At 33.5% G+C, this 21,162-nt stretch overlaps 2 protein-coding genes across 4 annotated transcripts; one reads left to right on the top strand and one right to left on the bottom strand.

Moving 5' to 3' along the window:
- Positions 1 to 298: 298 nt before the first annotated feature.
- Positions 299 to 1,355, top strand: LOC129789443 (TIP41-like protein). The gene is made up of 2 exons (XM_055826261.1): positions 299 to 400; positions 517 to 1,355. The coding sequence occupies exons 1-2, from the start codon at positions 377 to 379 to the stop codon at positions 1,330 to 1,332; spliced, it is 840 nt and encodes a 279-aa protein (XP_055682236.1). The 5' UTR covers positions 299 to 376; the 3' UTR covers positions 1,333 to 1,355.
- Positions 1,356 to 5,705: 4,350 nt separating this feature from the next.
- LOC129789291 (rho GTPase-activating protein 190) lies at positions 5,706 to 19,954 on the bottom strand. Of its 3 annotated transcripts, XM_055825978.1 has the most exons (13): positions 19,711 to 19,954; positions 18,573 to 19,576; positions 17,315 to 18,447; positions 14,310 to 15,784; positions 13,736 to 14,125; positions 13,526 to 13,663; positions 13,397 to 13,441; positions 12,751 to 12,935; positions 12,295 to 12,622; positions 8,702 to 9,403; positions 8,491 to 8,622; positions 6,838 to 6,982; positions 5,706 to 6,467 (listed from the first exon to the last, which is right to left on the bottom strand). In XM_055825978.1, the coding sequence occupies exons 2-13, from the start codon at positions 18,720 to 18,722 to the stop codon at positions 6,269 to 6,271; spliced, it is 5,022 nt and encodes a 1,673-aa protein (XP_055681953.1). In that variant the 5' UTR covers positions 18,723 to 19,576; positions 19,711 to 19,954; the 3' UTR covers positions 5,706 to 6,268. The 3 variants fall into 3 exon arrangements, with proteins under 3 accessions (XP_055681953.1, XP_055681952.1, XP_055681951.1); XM_055825977.1 differs by lacking the exons at positions 13,397 to 13,441; positions 13,526 to 13,663 and having other exon boundaries at positions 12,295 to 12,465; positions 12,535 to 12,622; positions 19,711 to 19,953; XM_055825976.1 differs by lacking the exons at positions 13,397 to 13,441; positions 13,526 to 13,663 and having other exon boundaries at positions 19,711 to 19,953.
- Between the last annotated feature and the right edge of the window lie 1,208 nt (positions 19,955 to 21,162).

Below are 21,162 nucleotides of genomic sequence, written 5' to 3'. Positions count from 1 at the left end.
GTTTCTAACCCCCAAAAAATCATCATAAAATTCATTTAATTTTTTTTTGTTTTCTAAAATGGACAAAAGATCTCTTAGGGAGTATCAAGGAAACTATTAAAGCTCATATGACCGAAAGAATTTGCTTTTTTTTTGCGAAAAATTCTTTAGGGTCGGTCACCTACCCCATTGTATTGCAAGTAAGTTTTTTGGTTACAGTATACGGAGGGTTAACCGTTAATCTAAGGCCGTTTCCATTCGTTACTATTGCATATGTCAGAGAATCATTAACGAATATTGCAAAAAAAGAATAGAGTGTCTTTTGATCCTTTTGGTTCTTGCTGATTGCTGAAGTTTGTAAATTTTTGTAAAAAAAAAATATTACTATACATACGGTATGTCTATTTCGTTGCAAAACAAAGTAAGTATTTTATATAATGCTTCTGAAAAAATAGTAGGGTTATGTTATTGAATTTTGGAATAACAAGAAATAAAAAATACTGCATAATTTACGTAAAAATGCTATTTATTTTTCAGAATCTGGATGATGCAGGTATTTCTCGTCTGCCGGTCAATGCAGAAACAATTACATACAGTGACTGGAGTATTCACTATACAAAATCTCATATTCTCAAGAGTATCTGCACAAATAATATGAAATGCCAGCTTGGAGAACCAGATTGCTGTGAACTATGCTTCTACAATAGCACCTTAGAGCTTCCTACTCTACCAGACATGGTGTTTCCTCGAAATAGTTTAATATTGACGCACTCAAGTGGAGCAGTCCTGGCATTTAATCCCATGGATGCATTAAAGAGAGTTGTGAATGGAAAGCTCGATATAAAGGTAGCCTGTGCTGAAGAATGGAAAGAGAGTCGACCGGTAGACTGTACTTCCGCAAAGACAAAACAATTCGATTGGACCTTTTCAACAGATTACCAGGGTAGTCCAAATGAGAAGTTTAAGATAGAGTCGACGGAACAGAAAATTGATATAACAAAGCTCATGAAGCGAGAGCAGATAGTATTTTATCAGGATATTACACTATTTGAGGATGAGCTACATGACAATGGAATCGCTGTGTGTTCAGTTAAGATTCGTGTAATGCCCTCAGGATTTTTTATCCTCTTACGATTCTTTTTACGTGTAGACGGTGTATTGATTAAGATTATGGACACACGCTTTCATTTGGAAACTGGTAATAAGTTTATTCTCAAAGAGTTCACACACCGTGAAGCAAAAGTTTCTGAACTGAGTCATCTACCACTCCATTTAATGATTAATCCAAGCGACGTGGAAAAGCATGTTCCAATTAAATTCCAAACGAGAGAAAAATTAATTTTCTGCAAATAAAATGTATATTAAAGAAAATTAAATGATTGCATATTTTGAAAAAAAAAAATCTATACAAAAAATTCTTGATTTACCTATGTTTTGAAGAAAAATTCTGTGAACTTTGTGTAATATCTTAAAATGGAAAAAAATCAGATGGAATTTGCCTAGCTATATATTTTTTTTGAAACACTTGCAGCGTCATTATATCGCTCCGCTATGAGTATGAGATAACAGCATACACCACCTTCACAGAATGGTAAGTACAATAATTACAATCTAACTTTTAAAGGAGAAAACAAGCCCTAACCCTTCCTTACCTGTAGGGACGTTTTTTATCTACATAAAGATTCTTCGCCTTTTTTAAGAAATATAGTACTATCTCGCTCATAATTAACATTTTTTTTATTCAGTTGCAGTTATGAACTACGCTTAAATATGGTTTGATTGTGAATGAACTTTTTACGAACCAACAAAAATATCCAAAAGGAATTACAGGATTAGGAAGAACACACTTGACCTCAAAGTAACTTAAAAGAAATATTTTTACTAAATTGACATATTTAAATAATGAGTGTTTTTTTACAAAAATTTTCGAAAAATGAAATATTGTGTTGAAAAGTAAATCAAATTTTAATTTACACATTTTTATAGTACAATTAAGCAAACATTTTTATAAATTAATATGTACATCAATTGGAAGTGATAGTTTTTGTCATTGATATCAAAGCAAGATATTTAAATATTTAAATTATTTCTCGATTTATCCTATTGGTATTTTCCTTATATACTTTTGCTTTCCTACAATAGCGTAACATTTAATGCTTAATATTTTATGCGATTTTATTTTTTTTTAATTAGGTATGTGTTATAAAAATTCTTTTACATAGATTGTTTACCACATACATATATTGTATAATATTACACTTTTTTAACTAATTATTTATCCGTAATACAAAATTAAATTTTCTTGTCATTACACCAAATATTTGGATATTTTTAAATTTTTTTTTTACTTATTTTTTTTCGTTAATAAATGGAATATGATTCTTACATCTCTAGAAAGCTGATACACATGTATATCAAAAGTGTCTCAATATGGTTTTTTTTCTTTCATTATAGCAATTTATTCCATGTTAACAACAATTAAAATGTACAGACTATTTAAAGTGGACGCAATGCAGCACTAGCGCGTTTTACATTGTGAAGAAATTACAACATCTACCAGGGTGTTCGTTGAGAGATTCTATTTATTTTCTTTAACCATTGGCAGGTAGGGATGTGTTAAATTATATAAATGCATTAGTGGGCTATATTTAATTTTTAAATTATAACACCTACAATAATTTTACCATATTTCTTGAATGTGAATTTCTCTAAACAAAAATCTAATAGAACTTCGTTCGTTAAAAGTGATTCATTTTTCTTCTTTTGATAAATAATTTTTAAAAAGTTTTGTCAATCAGCAATTAAATAAATATCAGCCTCCAATAGCGATAAGACTAACTTAGGCATCACAGGCATATAGGGAAGACGAGGGCGCAGTTTGAGAATTTTATAGCAATAAGGTTCTAAAAAAAAAAATGTTTAGAACTATAATACATATACAGAATTATGATTTTTTTTTTACTGCGGTAAGTGAAGTTTACCGAAATGGCTTGTCGATCGTGATGAAATTTAGTATGCTAGGAGGGAGAGGGGAGATCTTTATGAGTTACAACAGGATTCCTCTCTCATAAGACTCGATTTTATCTGCATTCATTTACTAAATTGATACACAATTATAGCCGACTGTAAAATTCATCATTTTTTGTTATTCCTTTTTTTTTTTTTAATTAAGCAAAACAATAAGAGAACAAAAATTTTATTAGACAGGCAGGATAATGAGTATTATCTAAAAAATATATAAAAGATAAGAAATCTTAAAAAATATGAGATAAAAAGATGATGTTAGTAGAAAATAGTTGCTGAATTTTTGATATGCAATAGAAATCTGCTTCTATCCGAATTAAGGCAAAAAACACCTGTATGTATGAGTCATCATTGATAATTTTAAAGTTATCAACTCTGACTTGTAACTTCGGTATATAAATTATCGCCCTGCTTCGCGGGAATTTATTGAGCATCGTGTAAATTTTTTGAGAGAAAATTTGTGATGGAACATAGATTTAATGGTAGTGAAGCTGGAATCGCGTCATAGGTATCAATTTTTATCTTAATCGGTATATAGTTTTGTAAAGAAAAGAATGAATAACGATTACCAAGAAACAGAACATTCTTGATTATCCACCTTATCCTTTTTCGCCCTTCAAAATACGCTTCAAAATACGACTATAATAACGGGAATATTTTCAAGTAACGCAAATTTGATTAAAATAGTAAAATTTTTTCGAAGATGTTAAAAAAAAAATTATAATATCGTGTTTAGAATGATTAATTTGAGAATCTTTAAATTGTCATAGATTTCCTTCTATTTTTTCCAAAATAGAAAATTTTGTTCTATTAACTTACTAATATTTTAAAATAGTTGTGAGACTGACTAAATTATTTTTACATTTTATTTCCTTTAAACATAATTGCTTGATTTTGTATAGTTATACATACATATGTAGAGAAAAAATTGGAAATTGTCATTCGTGGAAAAAGCCATTTTCCGATTTCGTCTCAATTATTCTAATGTCGGTTCATAATCTTTTTTTTTTATGTAATACAATTACATTATATTTTCCTCTTCGTAACATTTTTTTTGTTTTATTATATAATTGAAAAATTGGAAGAGCTAGTTTCTTTTTTATCAATTCGAAAACATACATATAAAAAAATATACATTAAGTATCGAATCTGTACATATTTTTTGACATACGCATTTCTTTTAAAACCTTTTGTGTGCTCTACATACATAGTTATAATTTCATTATGCATTTAAAATACCTACAAAACATATGTTCAATTTGAAATTAAATGTTTTTGAGATTTTCAAATACATTTTATGGGACCATTGACTTAATATTTCCTGAGTTTTTTTTTAACAAAGCTTGCTTCATTGCTGTCACTAGAGACAATAAAGTGAGTTAAAATGTTTTGAAAAAAAATTAGACTTATTTAAATAATAAAATATTAGTTTTTGCATGAATATTCTTGCATGTGGACCTGTACTGTATTCTGTACTTTACTATCTCATTAGACCTTACCACTTATCTAATACATAATCCATATAAGAATCATTTATTTCAAATCGCCTCTCCCATAAAAAGTATGATTACTTATAGAATACAAAGTCGATACTATAGCTTTTCATGGGAGAGGCGTAATTTTGAACGCAGAAACTTTTTTAGCGCATACGTTTTTTTTTTTTTTTTATTTGAGGACTGTAATTCTTGTTCATTTCTGGTTTGATCGCGAAATTACAACTTTGCAATTTAGAGTTATACACGAGCTATGCTTCTTTAAAGAATGAAATTGGGAATTACCATCATTCAACTTTTATAAAAAAGGAGAACAAAAGTCACAATATGCGACCAAGAGATCCTTGAAACTGTTGAAATTTTGGTACAAATTATATGTAGTCTCATAGACTTCTTAGTCGCAGAATAGGACCAACAATTCATAATATTGAATATTGTATTAAAAAACTATCTAAAGTACTTAACCATAGCCCCCAATTAAGTGTGGGCAAACACTATTTGAAAAAATCTTACCCCTCCGAAGTATAAAATTGAGAAAAAAATTGTCGGGGCGCTATGAAAGGGAGAAAAGGGGCGGGTTCCCATTAAGCGCTTGCAACTCACATTGACCTCTCTACCCTTATACCGAATTTTATCACGTTCGGCCCAGCTGTTATGGAACAGTTCATGTGTTACAAACAGACTTCAGTTTTATAAAAGTAAAAAGAAAAACAGAAAAGTAAAACACATGTAGGTCATATAAAGAAAATTGTGTTTACATGTTAATATACTAGTCATACCCCGCTTAATGATCTCTCGATTAAACACTTATCATTCATTAGTTTTGAGGCGTAAGAAGAATTAAAACGAGATAGGTATTTTGAAACATTGAAACGTACATGCCTAAATAAAAAAGATCTGATAATTTAAAATATTGATTAGGTATAGATCTTGCTTTTTTTATGCAAAGTGAATTAATAAAATATTTAAAAGATTATATGATTTTGTAAGGAATATATCAAAATGTAGATATGAGATTTTAAAACTGGAATGTAGTCATACAGTTATCTACGATTACCTATATACTTTTTTTTTTAACAAAAGCTACAAATTAAAATCTTTTAAAAAATTTATTATTATTTTGATCAGCTTCATAAAATAGGGTTTACTTATTTAACTGAATTCAGTAATAGTTACATTAGGTCATAAGTAATAATAAAATAGATCAAGTATTCTCTAGTGTAGCTTATTGAAGCTATTTATTAAGTAAGCTCCCATAAAAATGTGATTGTGATTAATTTCTTCATATTATTTATCTATGAGAATAGTGCAGAAAGATATGATATATATGTGGTAAAACATTGAATAAATACTGAGAGAAAATTTTATCTCAGTTATTAACATCTATCGAAGAGAGACAAAGTTTCTAAAAGTAATTGCAATAGACACACACATACATAGTTTAAAAATGCTTCACAATTCGATTTTTAAAAATATGGCAAATGATATCAACATTTCAATTTAATTAAAGCTTCATTTCTGACTTTTTATACCTTATTTTTAATTAAGAAACTCAAGAAATGTATAATAGACACTTTTGTCTCAAACCTCATTTGCACATTTACGTTATATTTTTGGTAATTAATAATTATTGTTCAAATTACTTCATACATTCTGTTCAAAAAATACCGAACTAAGTATATAATGGAATATTTAGTTTGAGACTTATACCAAAAATAATGAGTGGTGCAAATTTATATTCGATGAGATGATTATGAAGAATTCCCTTTCTTTCACACCATCACGAAAGCTTCCTTACCACAGAAAAGAAAGGGATATTGATCTATCATTGTCTGCACGATGTCCTCCAAATATGGCCGCAGTTGCTCAAAATGCCCCATATCCGTGAATTCAATTGGGATAAGCGTAGGCCACCAGCAGATAGCTAAGTTCTTGCTGTCCATACTGTTCAGTTTTGCATTCTCTGAGACCCTAAAACATTCACCAGCACAATATAATACCAAATATATCTTGGCTCAGCATTTAAGAGATCTTTATAATACCTACACATTTTTTTTAAATGCGAAGTAAGTTTGTTACTAACAAGCCTAACAAGGTATGTAAATGTACATACTACTCAAGACGACCAGAAAATTAAGTCATGATTTTCAAAGTTTCAATGCATTTACAAACAAAAAAAAATAAAATTGGATACCGAAGTTTTGCTCTTACACAAATAGGACAGGTTAATTTAGTTTAATCATTGCTCGTGGAGCAATAGCAACATTAAAATTTTTTAAATTTCATACTGGTAAAATCGTTTTTGTTGCAATCTTATTGTGAATATGATAGTATTGTTTACCTGACAAAGTGCTGAAAAATGTATTTCAGTATAGCAAAATTTATAGCTGGCATTTTATTGAGAAGTCCACGAAGTGCCAAAAGCCGACAACTGCGATCAGTTTTAACCTCCATGCTAAGAGTATTTGAAGCCATTCCCCGAGAACCTGAAAATAATGTAATATTAAAATCATTAGGTAAACAAAGAAGTCCCCAAATTATTATGGGCGTGAAAATTTCTCATAAAGATGTAAAATATCATTAGTATATAGATGGAGTATTTCAACTCAACTACCTTCTCCCATAGTTATTCCGAAATACAGAAATCGGGTTATATCTTCCTAAATAATATTTTCGATTACCTATTGTACTCATTAATTATTTATATTATCCCAATAAATATAGGGGAAACCTGGGGTAAAATGGTGAATTTTTTGGAGATAATTTTTCCTGAGTTCCGTGGAAATATTTGAGTTTTTCCTCGCCCTGCTTCACGGGATTTTATTGACCATCGTGTATACATTTTTTGAGAGAAAATTTGTGATGGAAGTGAAGCTGGAATCGCGTCATAGGTATCAATTTTTATCGTGATCGGTATATAGTTTTGTATAGAAAAGAATGAATAACGATTACCAAGAAACAGAACCTTCTTGATTATCCTACTTATCCCTTTTCGCCCTTCAAAATACGCTTCCATATTACAGCTTCAAATCAAATTTGCTCACTCGGATTGACTATAATAAAGGGAATATTTTTAAGCAACGCTTTGATTATACCCCAATAAATATAGGGAAACCTGGGGTAAAATGGTGAATATTTTGGAGATAATTTTTCTTGAGTTCCGTGGAAATATTTGAGTTTTCCCATGACAACTAAGTATCTTACATATATTACTTATCTATAACTTTGTCTTAGGCGATTTCTCTCTAAATTAACGGGAATTTTCATTTTTTTTGCATTTGCATTTTCAGGCCATTTTCGAAACACTTGTACTTTCACCATTTTGCCCCAGTTACCCCTACCTATTAATATTTTATGTAATTATTATTTTTTACGTTTTCATTATTTTTCAAATTAAATTTCATCAAACATGATTGAAGGCTCATGTTGTATACATACAATGGGACCCCAGTAAAATGACTACATGGATGTAACACTCTCGTACATTGAAAATTTATATTACACTTCAATCTATTCTTTTCTTCTTCTTCTATCTATATAATAAAGAAAGGACTTCGTGTCTGTTCAGCTATGCATTTCTACACCGTTGGTCCAATCGCGATGAAATTTGGTCTGTACTACTGATACCAGGCAAGTTACCAACGACATTCATTTTACCCCAGAGCCTCTCTTCATATAGCCCCCATATTAAAATTCATGCTTTTTTGACTATTTTTTAAATTTAGCCTCATTGTACCATGTCATAAATGTTGTGTGAAATTCACTTCTTCTCTTTATATATATTTTTTTTATATTAATAAGTGCATTTCACCACAATTTTTCTCTTTCTAAAATTTGCGCAAAGCGTAACAAATCCCTGCGAAGCGGGACGAAGTAAATTGGAGCAAAGCGACAATTTACCTCGTTTAGAATATATTATTAAATAGGGAAATTATTTGGTTCACATTCAATTTACTGAAACTATTTAATTTCTATTTATTAATTAGATACAAACCTGCAATGTCTTCCAGTTCCGTCATTAAATTTTCGTCAAATAGTGGTGGTAAATGTTTAGAGAAAAAGTCTTTGAGGGCAGTAGCCACAGCATTTACAGGAATATCCAGTGCTTCGATGTCCACATGCATTTCTAATAAAAAAAAATGAGAGGTGATTTGCGTTAGTCAATAAATAATTATATAGTGAACATATGATTGAATGATAGTTACCTTCTTCGAATTTGCGATAGAGTAATTCAACGTGTGCACGATTACCGGGAACACGATAGATACCTTCAGAGTCGAGACCTTCCTGTTCAATAAATTGAACGCATCTTTCGAGGAAAAGTGGAATAAAATTCTTTTCGGATTGGATAAAATCCCCTAGGGATGCAGGTGCAATATCACCACCACTTGCTACACCTACCCTCTTTGATTTTCTCTTCATACGTTTTTCAAGTTCTTTTTCCTTATCCATCATTTTTTTCAATTTAGCTGCGTCTTCCTTGGCACGTTTTTTCTCATTTTTTTCTTCTTCCTTATGACCCTTCTGTTTTTCTCGTTTGTTATCTAGTAATTTCTCCCTATCACACTCTTTCACGACCTTGGGCATGACACCAAAAATTGGTGAATTATTGTCACGCGGCGATGACACATCGATACTCGATTCCTCTTCAACATGCTTTTCTACCATTGCTGGCAGCAGTTTCTTTACCTGCTCCCCGGCTTTCATTCTTTGATACAGCATTGGAATTTCCGGAGGACTCACGTAAGTTCCAAATGGCACTTTTGGTGGCTGAACCGGAATGGCTGTTCTTTTCTTTCGAATCCGTTTGTGTGTCTGTCCTTTGCGATTCATTTTGTAGTAACCATCGAAACCCCTATTATTTTTGCGCTCCAATGAACTTGATTCCGAATCTGTGTCAGAGTACTCTGTGAATGCAATCAATCGCTTTTTAGCTGTGATTCTTTCTTAAAAGAAGCACAGCTTCTGTGTACACTCAAAAATGCAAAGTCGTCAGATCGGGCTCAAACTTGGGATGAGCACGAATTAGGGTCCCTACATTCCAAAAAATTGTGGCGCCAAAAATTGGTCCGTCCGTCCGTCCGTCCGTCCGTCCGTCCGGCCGGCCGGAACCTTTCGCTAAATTACAAGAGAACGGTAATAGATAGAGACTTGCGGTCAACGGCAAAGTTCATATATCAGGTGGAAGACATCCGATTGTGAAGTCAAATCCGACCCCCCACCCCTCCGTCCGCCATTTTGAATAACCTCAAAATTTTGTTTTGCCTATATCTCAGCCGCTATTATAGCTATAGGTCTGAAATTTTGATATGTTGTAGGGGCCATCAAGACCTTTCCAACGATACCTCATTTTCGAAAATCGGCCGAGCCGTTTAGCCAATATGGCCGTCACAATTTTTCATCGAAAATCGGCCATAACTCGAGAACGGCTTGACCGATTTTGATCAACTCGGGCTCAAATGAAAGATATTAACGAGCCCTACAACTCTCTGGAACATTGCAAGTTTAAAAAGTGACCGCAAGAGGCGCTAAATTCGAAAACAAAATTTTCGATGAGTTTTCGATGAATATTTCGAGCACCGCTTTATAGAATTGCTTCATTTTTTGATACGTTATAGTTGACTATAATATCTATCACCATGCCAAAAATGAAAAAAATCTATGTAGCCGTTCCGGAGATATCGCGTTTTAAAGTTTACATGTCATATCTTGAGTTGCATAAGTCCAATGTCCCGCGAAGCGGGGCGTTTTATATATACACATATAAAATTAAATAAAATATATATAAATGCATAGATATATACATTATATATATACATATAAAAATGCAATGATAAATATTTAAAAACTGCAAAGATAAATAATAAATATAACATGGATTGAACAGTATAAAGCGAAAGAACGGTAAGTAAAACTTACGGGCTGTGATTCTTTCTTTGTCAGTGAAATGTGGAATTGACGAAAAATTGGGGATAGGCAAATTTTGAGGAAGGCTTTCTCGCGTACCGAATCACAGCCAACGCCCACGATTAAGGCTTTTCACAAATTATCTGCGCGTTGGCTGTGATTCGGTACGCGAGAAAGCCTTCCTCAAAATTTGCCTATCCCCAATTTTTCGTCAATTTCACATTTCACTGACAAAGAAAGAATCACAGCCCGTAAGTTTTACTTACCGTTCTTTCGCTTTATTTATTTTTTTTTTATTTCATTTTGCATAATCTAAAACACCACACATTGGAAATGTTTCTCAACTCAATCCTTAAACTACATATAATATTGGCTTGTCCAATATTTATACTAGGAGGATTAAGACTCATAAGAAAAAAATGGTATTTCAGAAGAGAAAAGTAGAAGTGTCGATTGTTATACCAAACGTAGTTATTTCATCACTGAGATGTTTTATTTGTGCGTTGTGTGGGATGGCGCATCGGGAAAAACCACGAAACTAAAAACCCTATATATTATTTTGAAGAGAGTAGGGATATTAAAAAAAAAAATTGCAACAGTTCAGTAGAACTATGCATTAGAAACAAATACAATTGTACAATAGAGATACGAATAATTTTATAAAGGACTAAAAAAGTCAATCCAGTTATAAGAGTTGGTGTCCCACAATGTGTAGAAGTTTCTTTATGCGATGTAATATGATTTGTAAGCAGTATTAGTAGGTAGGGGAGGGCGGGGATAATAAAGTCACTTAAGGGTTTGGAAAAAGCTTAAAATATCATATTTCCTAGCTAGATAGAACAAAATGATCTGAGAAAAAGTTGTAGGGCAGTAAATTTCCTAAAGAAATGATCTATACGTTTCGCTTTATCTGTTTGGGAAATATGATATTTTGAGCTTTTTCTAAACGATGAAGTGACTTTTAACCCCGCTCTCCCCTAAAGTTAATTTTTTTTGTGAAATTCAGTAATTTGATGAATAAAAATTCTTGAAAAAAACTATAATTTGGCCTACAATATGATACTTTTCCATAATAGAAAATGGTGTTTTTTTTATTTTACCAAAACAGTTTTTGGCATTTTTTAAACCCAAGAAATAGGTCTTCTAGAGGTTTCTGATGTTCTAGAAACTTGTAGAGAATTGCAAAATCGGCTAAGTAGTTCAAGAGATACGGCTCTTAGAACTTTTGAAAATACAAGAATTTTTCAAATTAATAACCATTCTATTTAAACGTCGACATAGAATTTCTTATTTTTTTGCTTGCTCAAAGATATTGAGTCAGGCTACAACGATAAGGTTTGGGCGATAAGTTCTACGGAGCAGCCATCCTTTGGACTTGATAATATGTGCAGTAATTGGACTGTACAATTCAAACTTCCTTATACGGACATCCTCTAGAAGGATGTCGAAGAAAGATAAAATTTGCAACACGGGCAGTGATAGAATTGGTGTTATGACTTTTGATGGTTTAGCCAAGAAATTTATTGAGAACCTTAGATCGGTGGCAGGTTTAGGTGTTCCACTAATGTCCTTTTATCTTGTTGTTACAAGATTACAGGACATTAGATGATACATTTTTGATATGCATACAAGGAGATACAGGAACCTTAAATTGAAATTAAGAGTTATTTATGAATGGAATATAAAAGCCACAAATGAAGGCTATATGTATGTATTTTATATTAATTACGTATTAATATAATTGTAGGCAGACAAAAAAATTTTTCCCCACAATTCTTGCTAACCCTCTTTTGTTTGCCTACATAATTTAGAAAATTAATAAATCTACGAATCTTGTAATATGTATCGGTGGTTAAATGTATCTACGAATCGTATAATACCAAAAACTTACTTTGATGTTCCTTCTCCCGTCTGTGGCGTAACTTAGACTTATTAGGCGTAGAATCAAGAGTGTAGTTGAACATTTGCTGATCATCAATGCTGCCAGTGTCACCACCCTGATATACCTCTTTAACCTGACTGTATCCTGCCTCGGCTGGGTTATCTGAATCATCCTCTGGAGCTGCCAAAGGGGCATGATCGAATATTGAGCCTTTGGGGTTCTTTGCATGTGCACTATTGCAAATCCTACCGTCAATGCCTCCATCACTATTAACGTTCATTCGGGCTATAGCATCGTTGACGATGGCAAAGTTTTTTAGATTCAATTTTCCAGGTTGCTGAAAAGAAAAGATTATGAAAATAATAGATTTATGTACCAGAACTTACGTGATCATCCGACACGTTTATATTACTTCATAAGCCTCGTATGTAACATGTAATATCAGCTAATATTAAAGACATTTACCTTTAATGTTTGACTGGGTCCCTTTGGTCGCACTTTATTGCCGAAAGTTGATGACTCATTCTGTCGCCTCCCGGTTGTAAAAGCGTGATGCGCACCAAAGTTGTTCCACAGAACGTTTCTCTTATTCCCACCACTGTCGCGCTTGTCACCATCACGGCCAATAAATAGAGCATCATCCAGCCAACCTGCACGAAAATATAAAAAATGAACAATGAAAAAGAATTTAAAAATTATATGCTTTTGCATAAATGACACTGCACAAAAAAGTGAATACTTTCTGCGTATCCTAGAACTAATAGCAATATTTATCACATAAAAGTTCCTAATTAGTTAATTAATTAATTAATCTACCTATCAGGTTTTTGTTCAAACTTTAATAACATATTTTTTTTTAATCTACTATTGTATCCACAATCGTTCATTCTGTTCGGCTATACATAAAGGCATCGCGATCATTAGGACCCAATCCACAATCGTTGTTTTAAATAGAAATAAAAATACGTTTCGAAGATTCGCGATTTATGTTATCTCAATTACATTTAAATTTTTCAGATGATATGTATGTACAATATGTTTGAAGTATTCACTTTTCAAATATCCTTTTGAAATATGTGCATCGAGTGCACTACATTTAACAATAATAAACCTGAATCGTGTGTTGTGAGTGAATCTTTTGATCCACTCACGTCGGCTGCGTGAAAAAAAAAGAGTTATTAATATACATAGGTGCAAAACAAATGTATACGAATAACATTATTCGGAATATAACAATTACATGTAATTTCATCGAGACTTGATTGAGATGCAGACACCAAATTTCCTTTGAGTTGCCGCATGAGTACTGTAGGGGCCATGTGATGATCTGGTGGCGCGGGCTCAGGTGGCGTCGTTGGCGGTGGATAAATTTGGAAACCTTCTTCCATTAAGACAGCGTTTTATAATAAACTCTAAACCGTAGAAAAAAAAGAGAAGAAACTTAACTTACCTTGATGAATTAAGCGACTCTTTTCATCCTTATCGTCGTCGTTCAAATATGTATCGTCTATTCCCATATCCTTCTCCCCCAACATATAAAGATGGGGGTACTTTTCGCTGTTGTCATTGAGATTCAGCTTAATATTATCGTCCGGTCCATTAAGGGAGTTAAGAGACCGAGTAGGTAAGTGTTCGTAATTTTCGCTTCCTGATCCATCGTGATTATTCTTCATCATGTAGCTTTCATGCCGCGGCGGTGGTTGAGGTAAGTGGTGATGCATCGAGTGCTCCAGAGTTCCTTCGCCGGAATCCAAGGTAACAGGTTCTTCCATATGGAAAGCTTGCTCAATTTCTGGTTTCTTGTCCCAAACTTCTTTGAGAAAAGGCGTGTAGAATGCGACTATAAACAAAGAGGAGATTAAATTGTTTAGAATGCAAAATAGAATCAAGGTGAATTTATTTGAGATTTTTTATAACTACATATTTCACTTTAACTGTAAATTTTTAATTTCAATTTCAGAGTTCTATTCAGCTTTAACATTAACATGAGGTCAGAAGTTATTGTTAAAAATGTTTATACATACTCTTGAGTTGATTCCCTGTTGCGGAGGTCATAAAATGTGCTCGCAGACGATCGGCAGTAGCATTTCCTTCCGTCATCAGTAACTGGCACATTTCGTTGTTGAAGAAAGCACTGGCACTCCCACTCTCAGTTGTCATGGCCATTATTTGCATCGGCAAATTGGGGATATTCATAGAGAAAGCATTGAGTGTCGAAAGTGATGCCTTCCTCTTTGTTGAATATAGGAGTATAAAACCATGTACAAGCTCATCGCGAAATGCATTGGCTCCGTGGTATGAAGAAACAATTATTTCAATTCGACGCTTTGTGTCTCCCAGGAATGTCTCAAGCATGAGACTTCGTTCGCTGGAGAGCATACAAGATGTGTCAGCAGTGATGGAGTTTAAAACATTCTCCACGGAAAATGGGTCGCCACAGAACATGCATAGAATTATCCTAATGTCTGGACTCATATTGAATGGATCATCTGGTTTGAGATCTAATGATTTTATACATTCAATTAAATGGTTGATTATGTCGTAGATATAGTTTTGATGTTGACTCTGTCGATGGTGATAGAGGTTAAGGGATGTATCGATGAATAGACCATGTAGAAGTTCAGCTAGCTGATGTCCTTCACTTCGCAGCAACTCAATTCCAGTCTCTTCTAGTTTAGAGTCCTCGGGTTGGTATACGAGAACGAGTGGTAAATTTTCAAATTTGTCTTCTAACTCTAGATTGCAAAGTAAACTCTTTTCTAGACTTTCCTTCAAATATTCAAAAGACATTTGATTGGAGTATACACAGACAAGTCCACTCGATTGAAAGTCTATTGACTTGAAACTGTCCATATTTCCTTGAATTATTTTTGTTTGCAAGAAATGCGTCTGGCCATCATATATGTATTCCCCTTCATCTCCACAATTAAGACATATTTCATTGATTAAATCACCAGCCAAATGTTCAGCACCAAGAATCAGCAAATTCACATTGGTATCATAGCTCTTTTGCATTTTCCATTGGCTCTTTCGTGATAGACTTTGTGATTTTTTTGCAGTGATTATCCTTTCAATTAGGGCATCCATGCAATTTGGGAAAGCCGGACAGTGCTCTCTGATTGGGCAATGTACAAAACCTAGGTGTTGAAAGAGCATAAGTTTCCTGTCTTGATCCAATCTATCAAGCATTTTGTAGCGTATATCCTCTTGCAACACATCTGTTATCTCTTTTATATCATCTTGTGTTATTGTACCCGATGGGTCTATACTTTTAAAATGATAAAATAGATCGGCATGTTCTAAGAGCAACTCCTGGAAATTGTGCTTCGCCTTCTCAATTAACTCACGCTGGTGATTGTCATAAATTTGCTGACAATCGTGCTCCGAAAGAGCTTCAAAACATTCACGTCCCATAAAGAGGACACGCACTTCCGACAATTGCTTTCCCGGTGTTACATAGCCAGTTTCTTCCAAGAGCTTCTTGAATTGTTTCTTCCATCTACAAAAAAAAAAGTAAAATAATAGTAAGAATAAATAAATATTCTTTTTTTTTCGCCAACCACCCACCCGATGCGAAAAAATAAAAATATTCTATTATGAAACGTATTTAAACAGGATATCTTTTATTATAAATATAATTATTACCTCTTGGGCATCCTTTTTTTTTGATATAGCATTAATAGCATGGAAAAAAATGAAATAAATATATTAGTTATCTTTTTTTTATTTAGCTACTACCGCGGTTGTACTAATTTTTAATAATGAATTTTATTTGGTCATGTACCAAAGAAAATTTGCATTTCACACACTACCCTCAAAAAGTGTCAGGGCAAGCAAAAATGGGGTATTTTTGAAGGCAAATTTCAAGTGGCTATATTTCCGGCTGTGGTCAACCGTTTTTCAAAAATTTATTAGTTTTGGAAAGGTACATTTCTCACCTTTCCAAAACTGGGAAATCCATTATTTTGTTTGCTTCACCAACCACTTTAAATCAATTTCCTTGCGCTTGGTATTATATTTTCTATTTTTTTAGGACTGAATGTTTTTTTTTTGTTTCTTTTTCTAGAAAGTTCCATAATTTTTTTCCCATTTTATTGTAACACACACAGCTAATAAAAATGCTACAAATTTGGCTTATAATTTTCTTTAAAAAGTTGATCGCTTGATTTTTTTAAGGAAAGACATTTTATTTCAAAAAAAAAAATAGTTCTTTTTTTTAATCTCAAAAATTAGTTTTATATTAAAGAAATATTTCAAAAAAAAAGTTGAAAATTGGAAATACATAAATTTTTTTTATAATTTCTGGGCACCTTGTATTTAAAATTCCTTCACTAAGCTTTTCATACTTTATTGTCTATATAAGGCTAAAAATTAAGCTTTTTTGAGTCCACAGAATAATAATTTCTCTCTGTGTAAAAATTCTCTTACTTAGATTAATTTTCTCTCTTTCAAATGCATTTCGTTCTAGTAAAGAAAAATTTTATTTTTAATTGAAGAATCATTGAAAGTAGTGTTAGAATTTTTCTCAAACTTTCCACAATGATCTACCTGAATTATTTATTTAATTTAATTTTTTTTCAAAAAATTTTGAGAGAGCAAATAATATTGTTAGGAGAGAGAAATATAAGAAACGAGACCCCAATCATGTGTCAGCAAATTTTATTTGAATAAAATTCGTTATCTGATGCGCTATGACGGAGGGAGGTGGCGGAATCCTCTATATCGTTTTTGATTTACCCTCTCACCCATACCAAGTTTAATTACGATCGGCACAGACGTTTTGAAGGAGTTATGTGCCACAAACGAACAAACAAAACAAAGATAAACGTGCTCTAAAGCAAACCGTCATGTCATCAGATACTTCGCAAAATACTTCTTTTTTTTTTTGCTATGATTGGGGTAATAAGTTGGTATTATTGGCCCCTTAGAAAACACCTAATAATAATATAACAATATTGATTGATATATTTTTTTTTAGAATGGTTATGTAATTATTTGGCCTGCATACTGTATGACTGTAAGTACTTACTCAAGTCTTTTCTGTTCCTGTTGCAATGCATTCACGTGATTCTTGAAGACTGTCTCAGCCTCAGGTGTGTCCAACACATCAAAAGGAATCCGAGACTCGTCTTCTGTATCACTAACGTCACTCAAATCTGTCCATGGAGCCTGATGACACTCAAAAAAATACTGGTCGAAATCAATGTGATTTTTCAGGTAGTTCTGGAGTAGCGTCCAGTCATCACTTATCTCAATGCTGAGTGAATTAATATCTGGAATGAGATCTTGGAGGGCGCACGAAAAATTTTCCATGTACTGATGAAGGCGTTTACTGACATTTTCCTGTCTCAGTTTCTTGATGTGTCGCCGGAAGATACGCTGCCCTGCCTCCTGTCCAAAGAGTTCTATGAACTCTTGCCATTCTTTATGAACACTGAGAGCCTTGGATGCATGCGACCAGAGAGTGTGGTAGTCTGTAATTTGATCACGAACCAGTCTAGTTACAGTTTCAGTGCTAGTATCGAGAAGCTCCTTGCGCAATCTTGCAGCTTCCTGGTAAGTGACAATTTTTGTTCTCTGCTTGGTTTTATCAATCATCTGAGCTAGAGCAATAAATGCCATCTCCACATTAATTCCCTCATGCGAGGACGTTTCCACCATGAGAATACTTCCCTTGTATTCTTTTCTTTGACAAATTTTTTCTGCTTCCCGAACATACAGTTCATTAGCTTCATCATTCTTGGTCGTAACAAGCAATACAGGTTTTTTTGTTTTGAGCAAATTATTGATGATACCACAAACAAAGTCCACTTGCTTTTCAACACTCCGATTCGGTACTGAACTCACGTCGAATACACAGATAAATCCATCGATATTTAATCGCCCATCAGGTAAAATCTTCTGCTCGTACTCCTTTTCAATACCCAATTGATTCTTGCAGATGTACATCATTTTCTCAGCTGATGTTACCCTAGTAGCAATGCAGCGCTTCATATAAGTCTCCATTTTACCCACCTTGAAGGGTTGGAATGTGGCATCATCCATAAACTCTGTCTGCTCGATAAGGTGGAACACATAGTCAACACCTTCGTCAGACGTTTTCTTTACGTCTCCCCAGTAAAGAAAGTGATCATTGTTAACAACACGACCAGAGAAGTCAGACTGCAATATAAATTATTACAATGTACTTAAAAAATATAATAATTATATTTTAGATTATTCTTAAGAAAAAAAAGCATTCATTTTCCAAGATTTTTGTATTGGTAGAAATAAAAATAATATGTTACCTGACTTAATACTGATATGTGATCAATGAAGTAATCATCGTTTAGTGGTCGCACGAATCGATTGCAGAGACATGACTTGCCCACTCCAATTTGTCCACGTTCCTTCTCCGTACCGGACATGCCGACAATCGACACATTTATCTGCTTCATTATGCTATCCTTTTCTTTATTATAATTTCACTTTTTTAGCTTTTAAAATGCTTTTCAAATTTGATCCTGTAAAACCTATAGGTAGGTATGTACTCAATAGAGAGAATAAAATGTTGATCTTTTATTATCGTTTTAATTTTTTTTTGCACTGTATCTCTCTGGGTGGTGTGAATATATGTTTTTATATCAGAAAATATTCGCTAGAATATCAATATTTGTCCAAAAAATTTTGTGAAATATCAACTAAATGTTTGTAATTTGTAACCACATATGTAGTATATACATAAACATTAAATGGCTGCACAAAAATTCTGAATTCTCAGTCTAATTATTGTTATATTTTTTGTCTTTGACCCTGAAGATATTAAAGAATCCTAAAAAATCCTGTGAGGATTTATTTTCTGTATAATTGTACCTGGTAGTCAATTATTTGATAAATTTAGTGTACCTTAATGGTAATTAATATTTATGGATAAATAATTTTTATGAATGAATAGTGAACTTTGAACATTAATCAATGATTTTAGAAGGTAACGCGTAGTGTGTTACGGAGGTGGGTTGGGTGACGGCTGGAAATTTTCTACATATTTGCAACCCCCTTTAGCGCCGCACCCCCGATGTATTGTAAACGGCAGCCATATTCCCCATACTGTCTATGCAAGAGGTCCACCCTCAATAGTGGTGGCGTGTCTTCAGGTTTTCCTTTCTTTTGGGGTATTTTTTACCCTGCTTTAATACTCTGTGGCATATTTATATGCTATCGAACACCAAGTGGAGGCTCATAGTGTTTATCGCATAAATGACTCAGAAAAATTCAAGCGCATGTAACAGCAAAATATCCATTTTCGAACCCCCTGCTAAACAAAAAAGACATATTCAAGACATTGGTTCTTGTTACGGATTATTCAAATGGCTGAAACGCTTGCAATTATTTGTTCATGTTATCTCCTAGTATTCAAGAAGGCAAAGAATCCTTGCTATAAGACACCTGCGAGGTGCTATCGTGATTTTTTCTTTGTATTCCAAAGCTCACACCACTTTGCACTACATTTTTTTACTTGAATTCACAGCACAAAGGAATATCACTCACAAGACACAACTTGAAAAATTTCCCAGGATTACTTTAATAGTATATTTTTCCTAATTGCACATGATTAGCACATAACTTTTCAACCGAGACCGACAATGGATACTACAAAGATAGACCCAATTTACACCTTTCAAATTTTCATTAAAACATGTACAATGTGTCCTTCATTTCTACTCATATTTGGATGTCCCTAAAAGGGTAAACGAAATAAATTCTATTAGTGTGCCCAAAAATACCGTACCATTAGATTTTTTGTAGATTTGTTTTTGTTCCCCAAATCGAGTCGCTGATAACTAAGCCGGAGGGCTCTTTGTATCTATTGTATCTCAATTTGTTTTTCTGCTAAGGCCCAAAAGTGATGAAGTTTGTTCACTTCATTTATACTAAGGGTCCTTATATCTATTTTATCTAATCCAAATATTCTACGTCTAATAGCTACCAAAGCTTGGCAGGTACATAGAACATGTTCTACTGTTTCCATCGACGAGACCACAGAACACCATCTGCAGGTTGGACTAATGTCCACTCCTATTTTATGCAGATGATGATTGAGACAGTGGCCCGTGATAAGTCCAATTAATATTCGGATAGTCTCTCTAGAGTGGCTGATGAGTTGCGTTGATATAAGGTCACTTGTGCTGCTGAACAGCGACCAAGTGGTCCTACACACCTTCAAGCCGTTCCGATAGTCATTCAGCTTGTTCAAAAGTATGGTCTGAATGGTACAATCGACTATCTCTTTCGAGATGCCTACCACCGGTTCAGGACCAACAAACTGAGTTTTCCTGCCAATCTTGGATAGCCTGTCAGCAATCTCATTGCCTAAAATAGCTGAGTGGCCAGGTATCCAAAACAGAAAGATTCTATTATACTCTGATAGTTTGATGAGGCGCTCCCTGGCTTCGTTAATAAGCAGAGAACTGTTCGTGCCTTCACCAATCATATTAAGTGCTCTTTTACAGTCTGATACAATACATATATCTTTGCCAAAGACTTTGTGTTCCAAAAGGTAACTGAGAGCTGCAACAATTGCGAAAATTTCCGCGATTAAAACAGTCCCAAAATGACCCAGGGGGATTGATTGTTCTACATTACCCTCAATCCATACAAAGCCGGCTCCAATTCTTCCTTCCAAAGCTGAACCATCAGTGTAGATTTTAACTCCACACTTAGATATCAACTCCAATGTGTTCTGATAATCTTCTCCATCGTTCTCTATGCAAAGGACGATTTTGGAGTTGCATTGCCAATCTGAAGGTCTGGTTGAGTCTTCAGGCATTGCTAGTTCGGGGTATCTTTTTATGGTATCCATTAATATTCGTGAGTGTCCAGTAATAGTTCCCTTGAGAT

This window comes from Lutzomyia longipalpis, chromosome 2 (genome assembly GCF_024334085.1).
Source record: "Lutzomyia longipalpis isolate SR_M1_2022 chromosome 2, ASM2433408v1".
NCBI classification, from domain to species: Eukaryota; Metazoa; Arthropoda; class Insecta; order Diptera; family Psychodidae; genus Lutzomyia; species Lutzomyia longipalpis.
This window is presented reverse-complemented; position numbering and strand designations above follow the sequence as displayed.

Excerpts from the sequence above, each read along its gene's own strand:
- LOC129789443 (XM_055826261.1), top strand. The coding sequence starts at position 377 with ATGTCTATTTCGTTGCAAAACAAA. Across the intron at positions 401-516 it reads CTATTTCGTTGCAAAACAAA|AATCTGGATGATGCAGGTAT; the intron begins GTAAGTATTTTA and ends TTTATTTTTCAG.
- LOC129789291 (XM_055825978.1), bottom strand. The coding sequence starts at position 18,722 with ATGAAGCAGATAAATGTGTCGATTGTCGGCATGTCCGGTACGGAGAAG. Across the intron at positions 9,404-12,294 it reads ACGGGAGAAGGAACATCAAA|AGTACTCTGACACAGATTCG; the intron begins GTAAGTTTTTGG and ends TTGCATTCACAG. Across the intron at positions 8,623-8,701 it reads CTATCGCAAATTCGAAGAAG|AAATGCATGTGGACATCGAA; the intron begins GTAACTATCATT and ends TTTTTTTATTAG.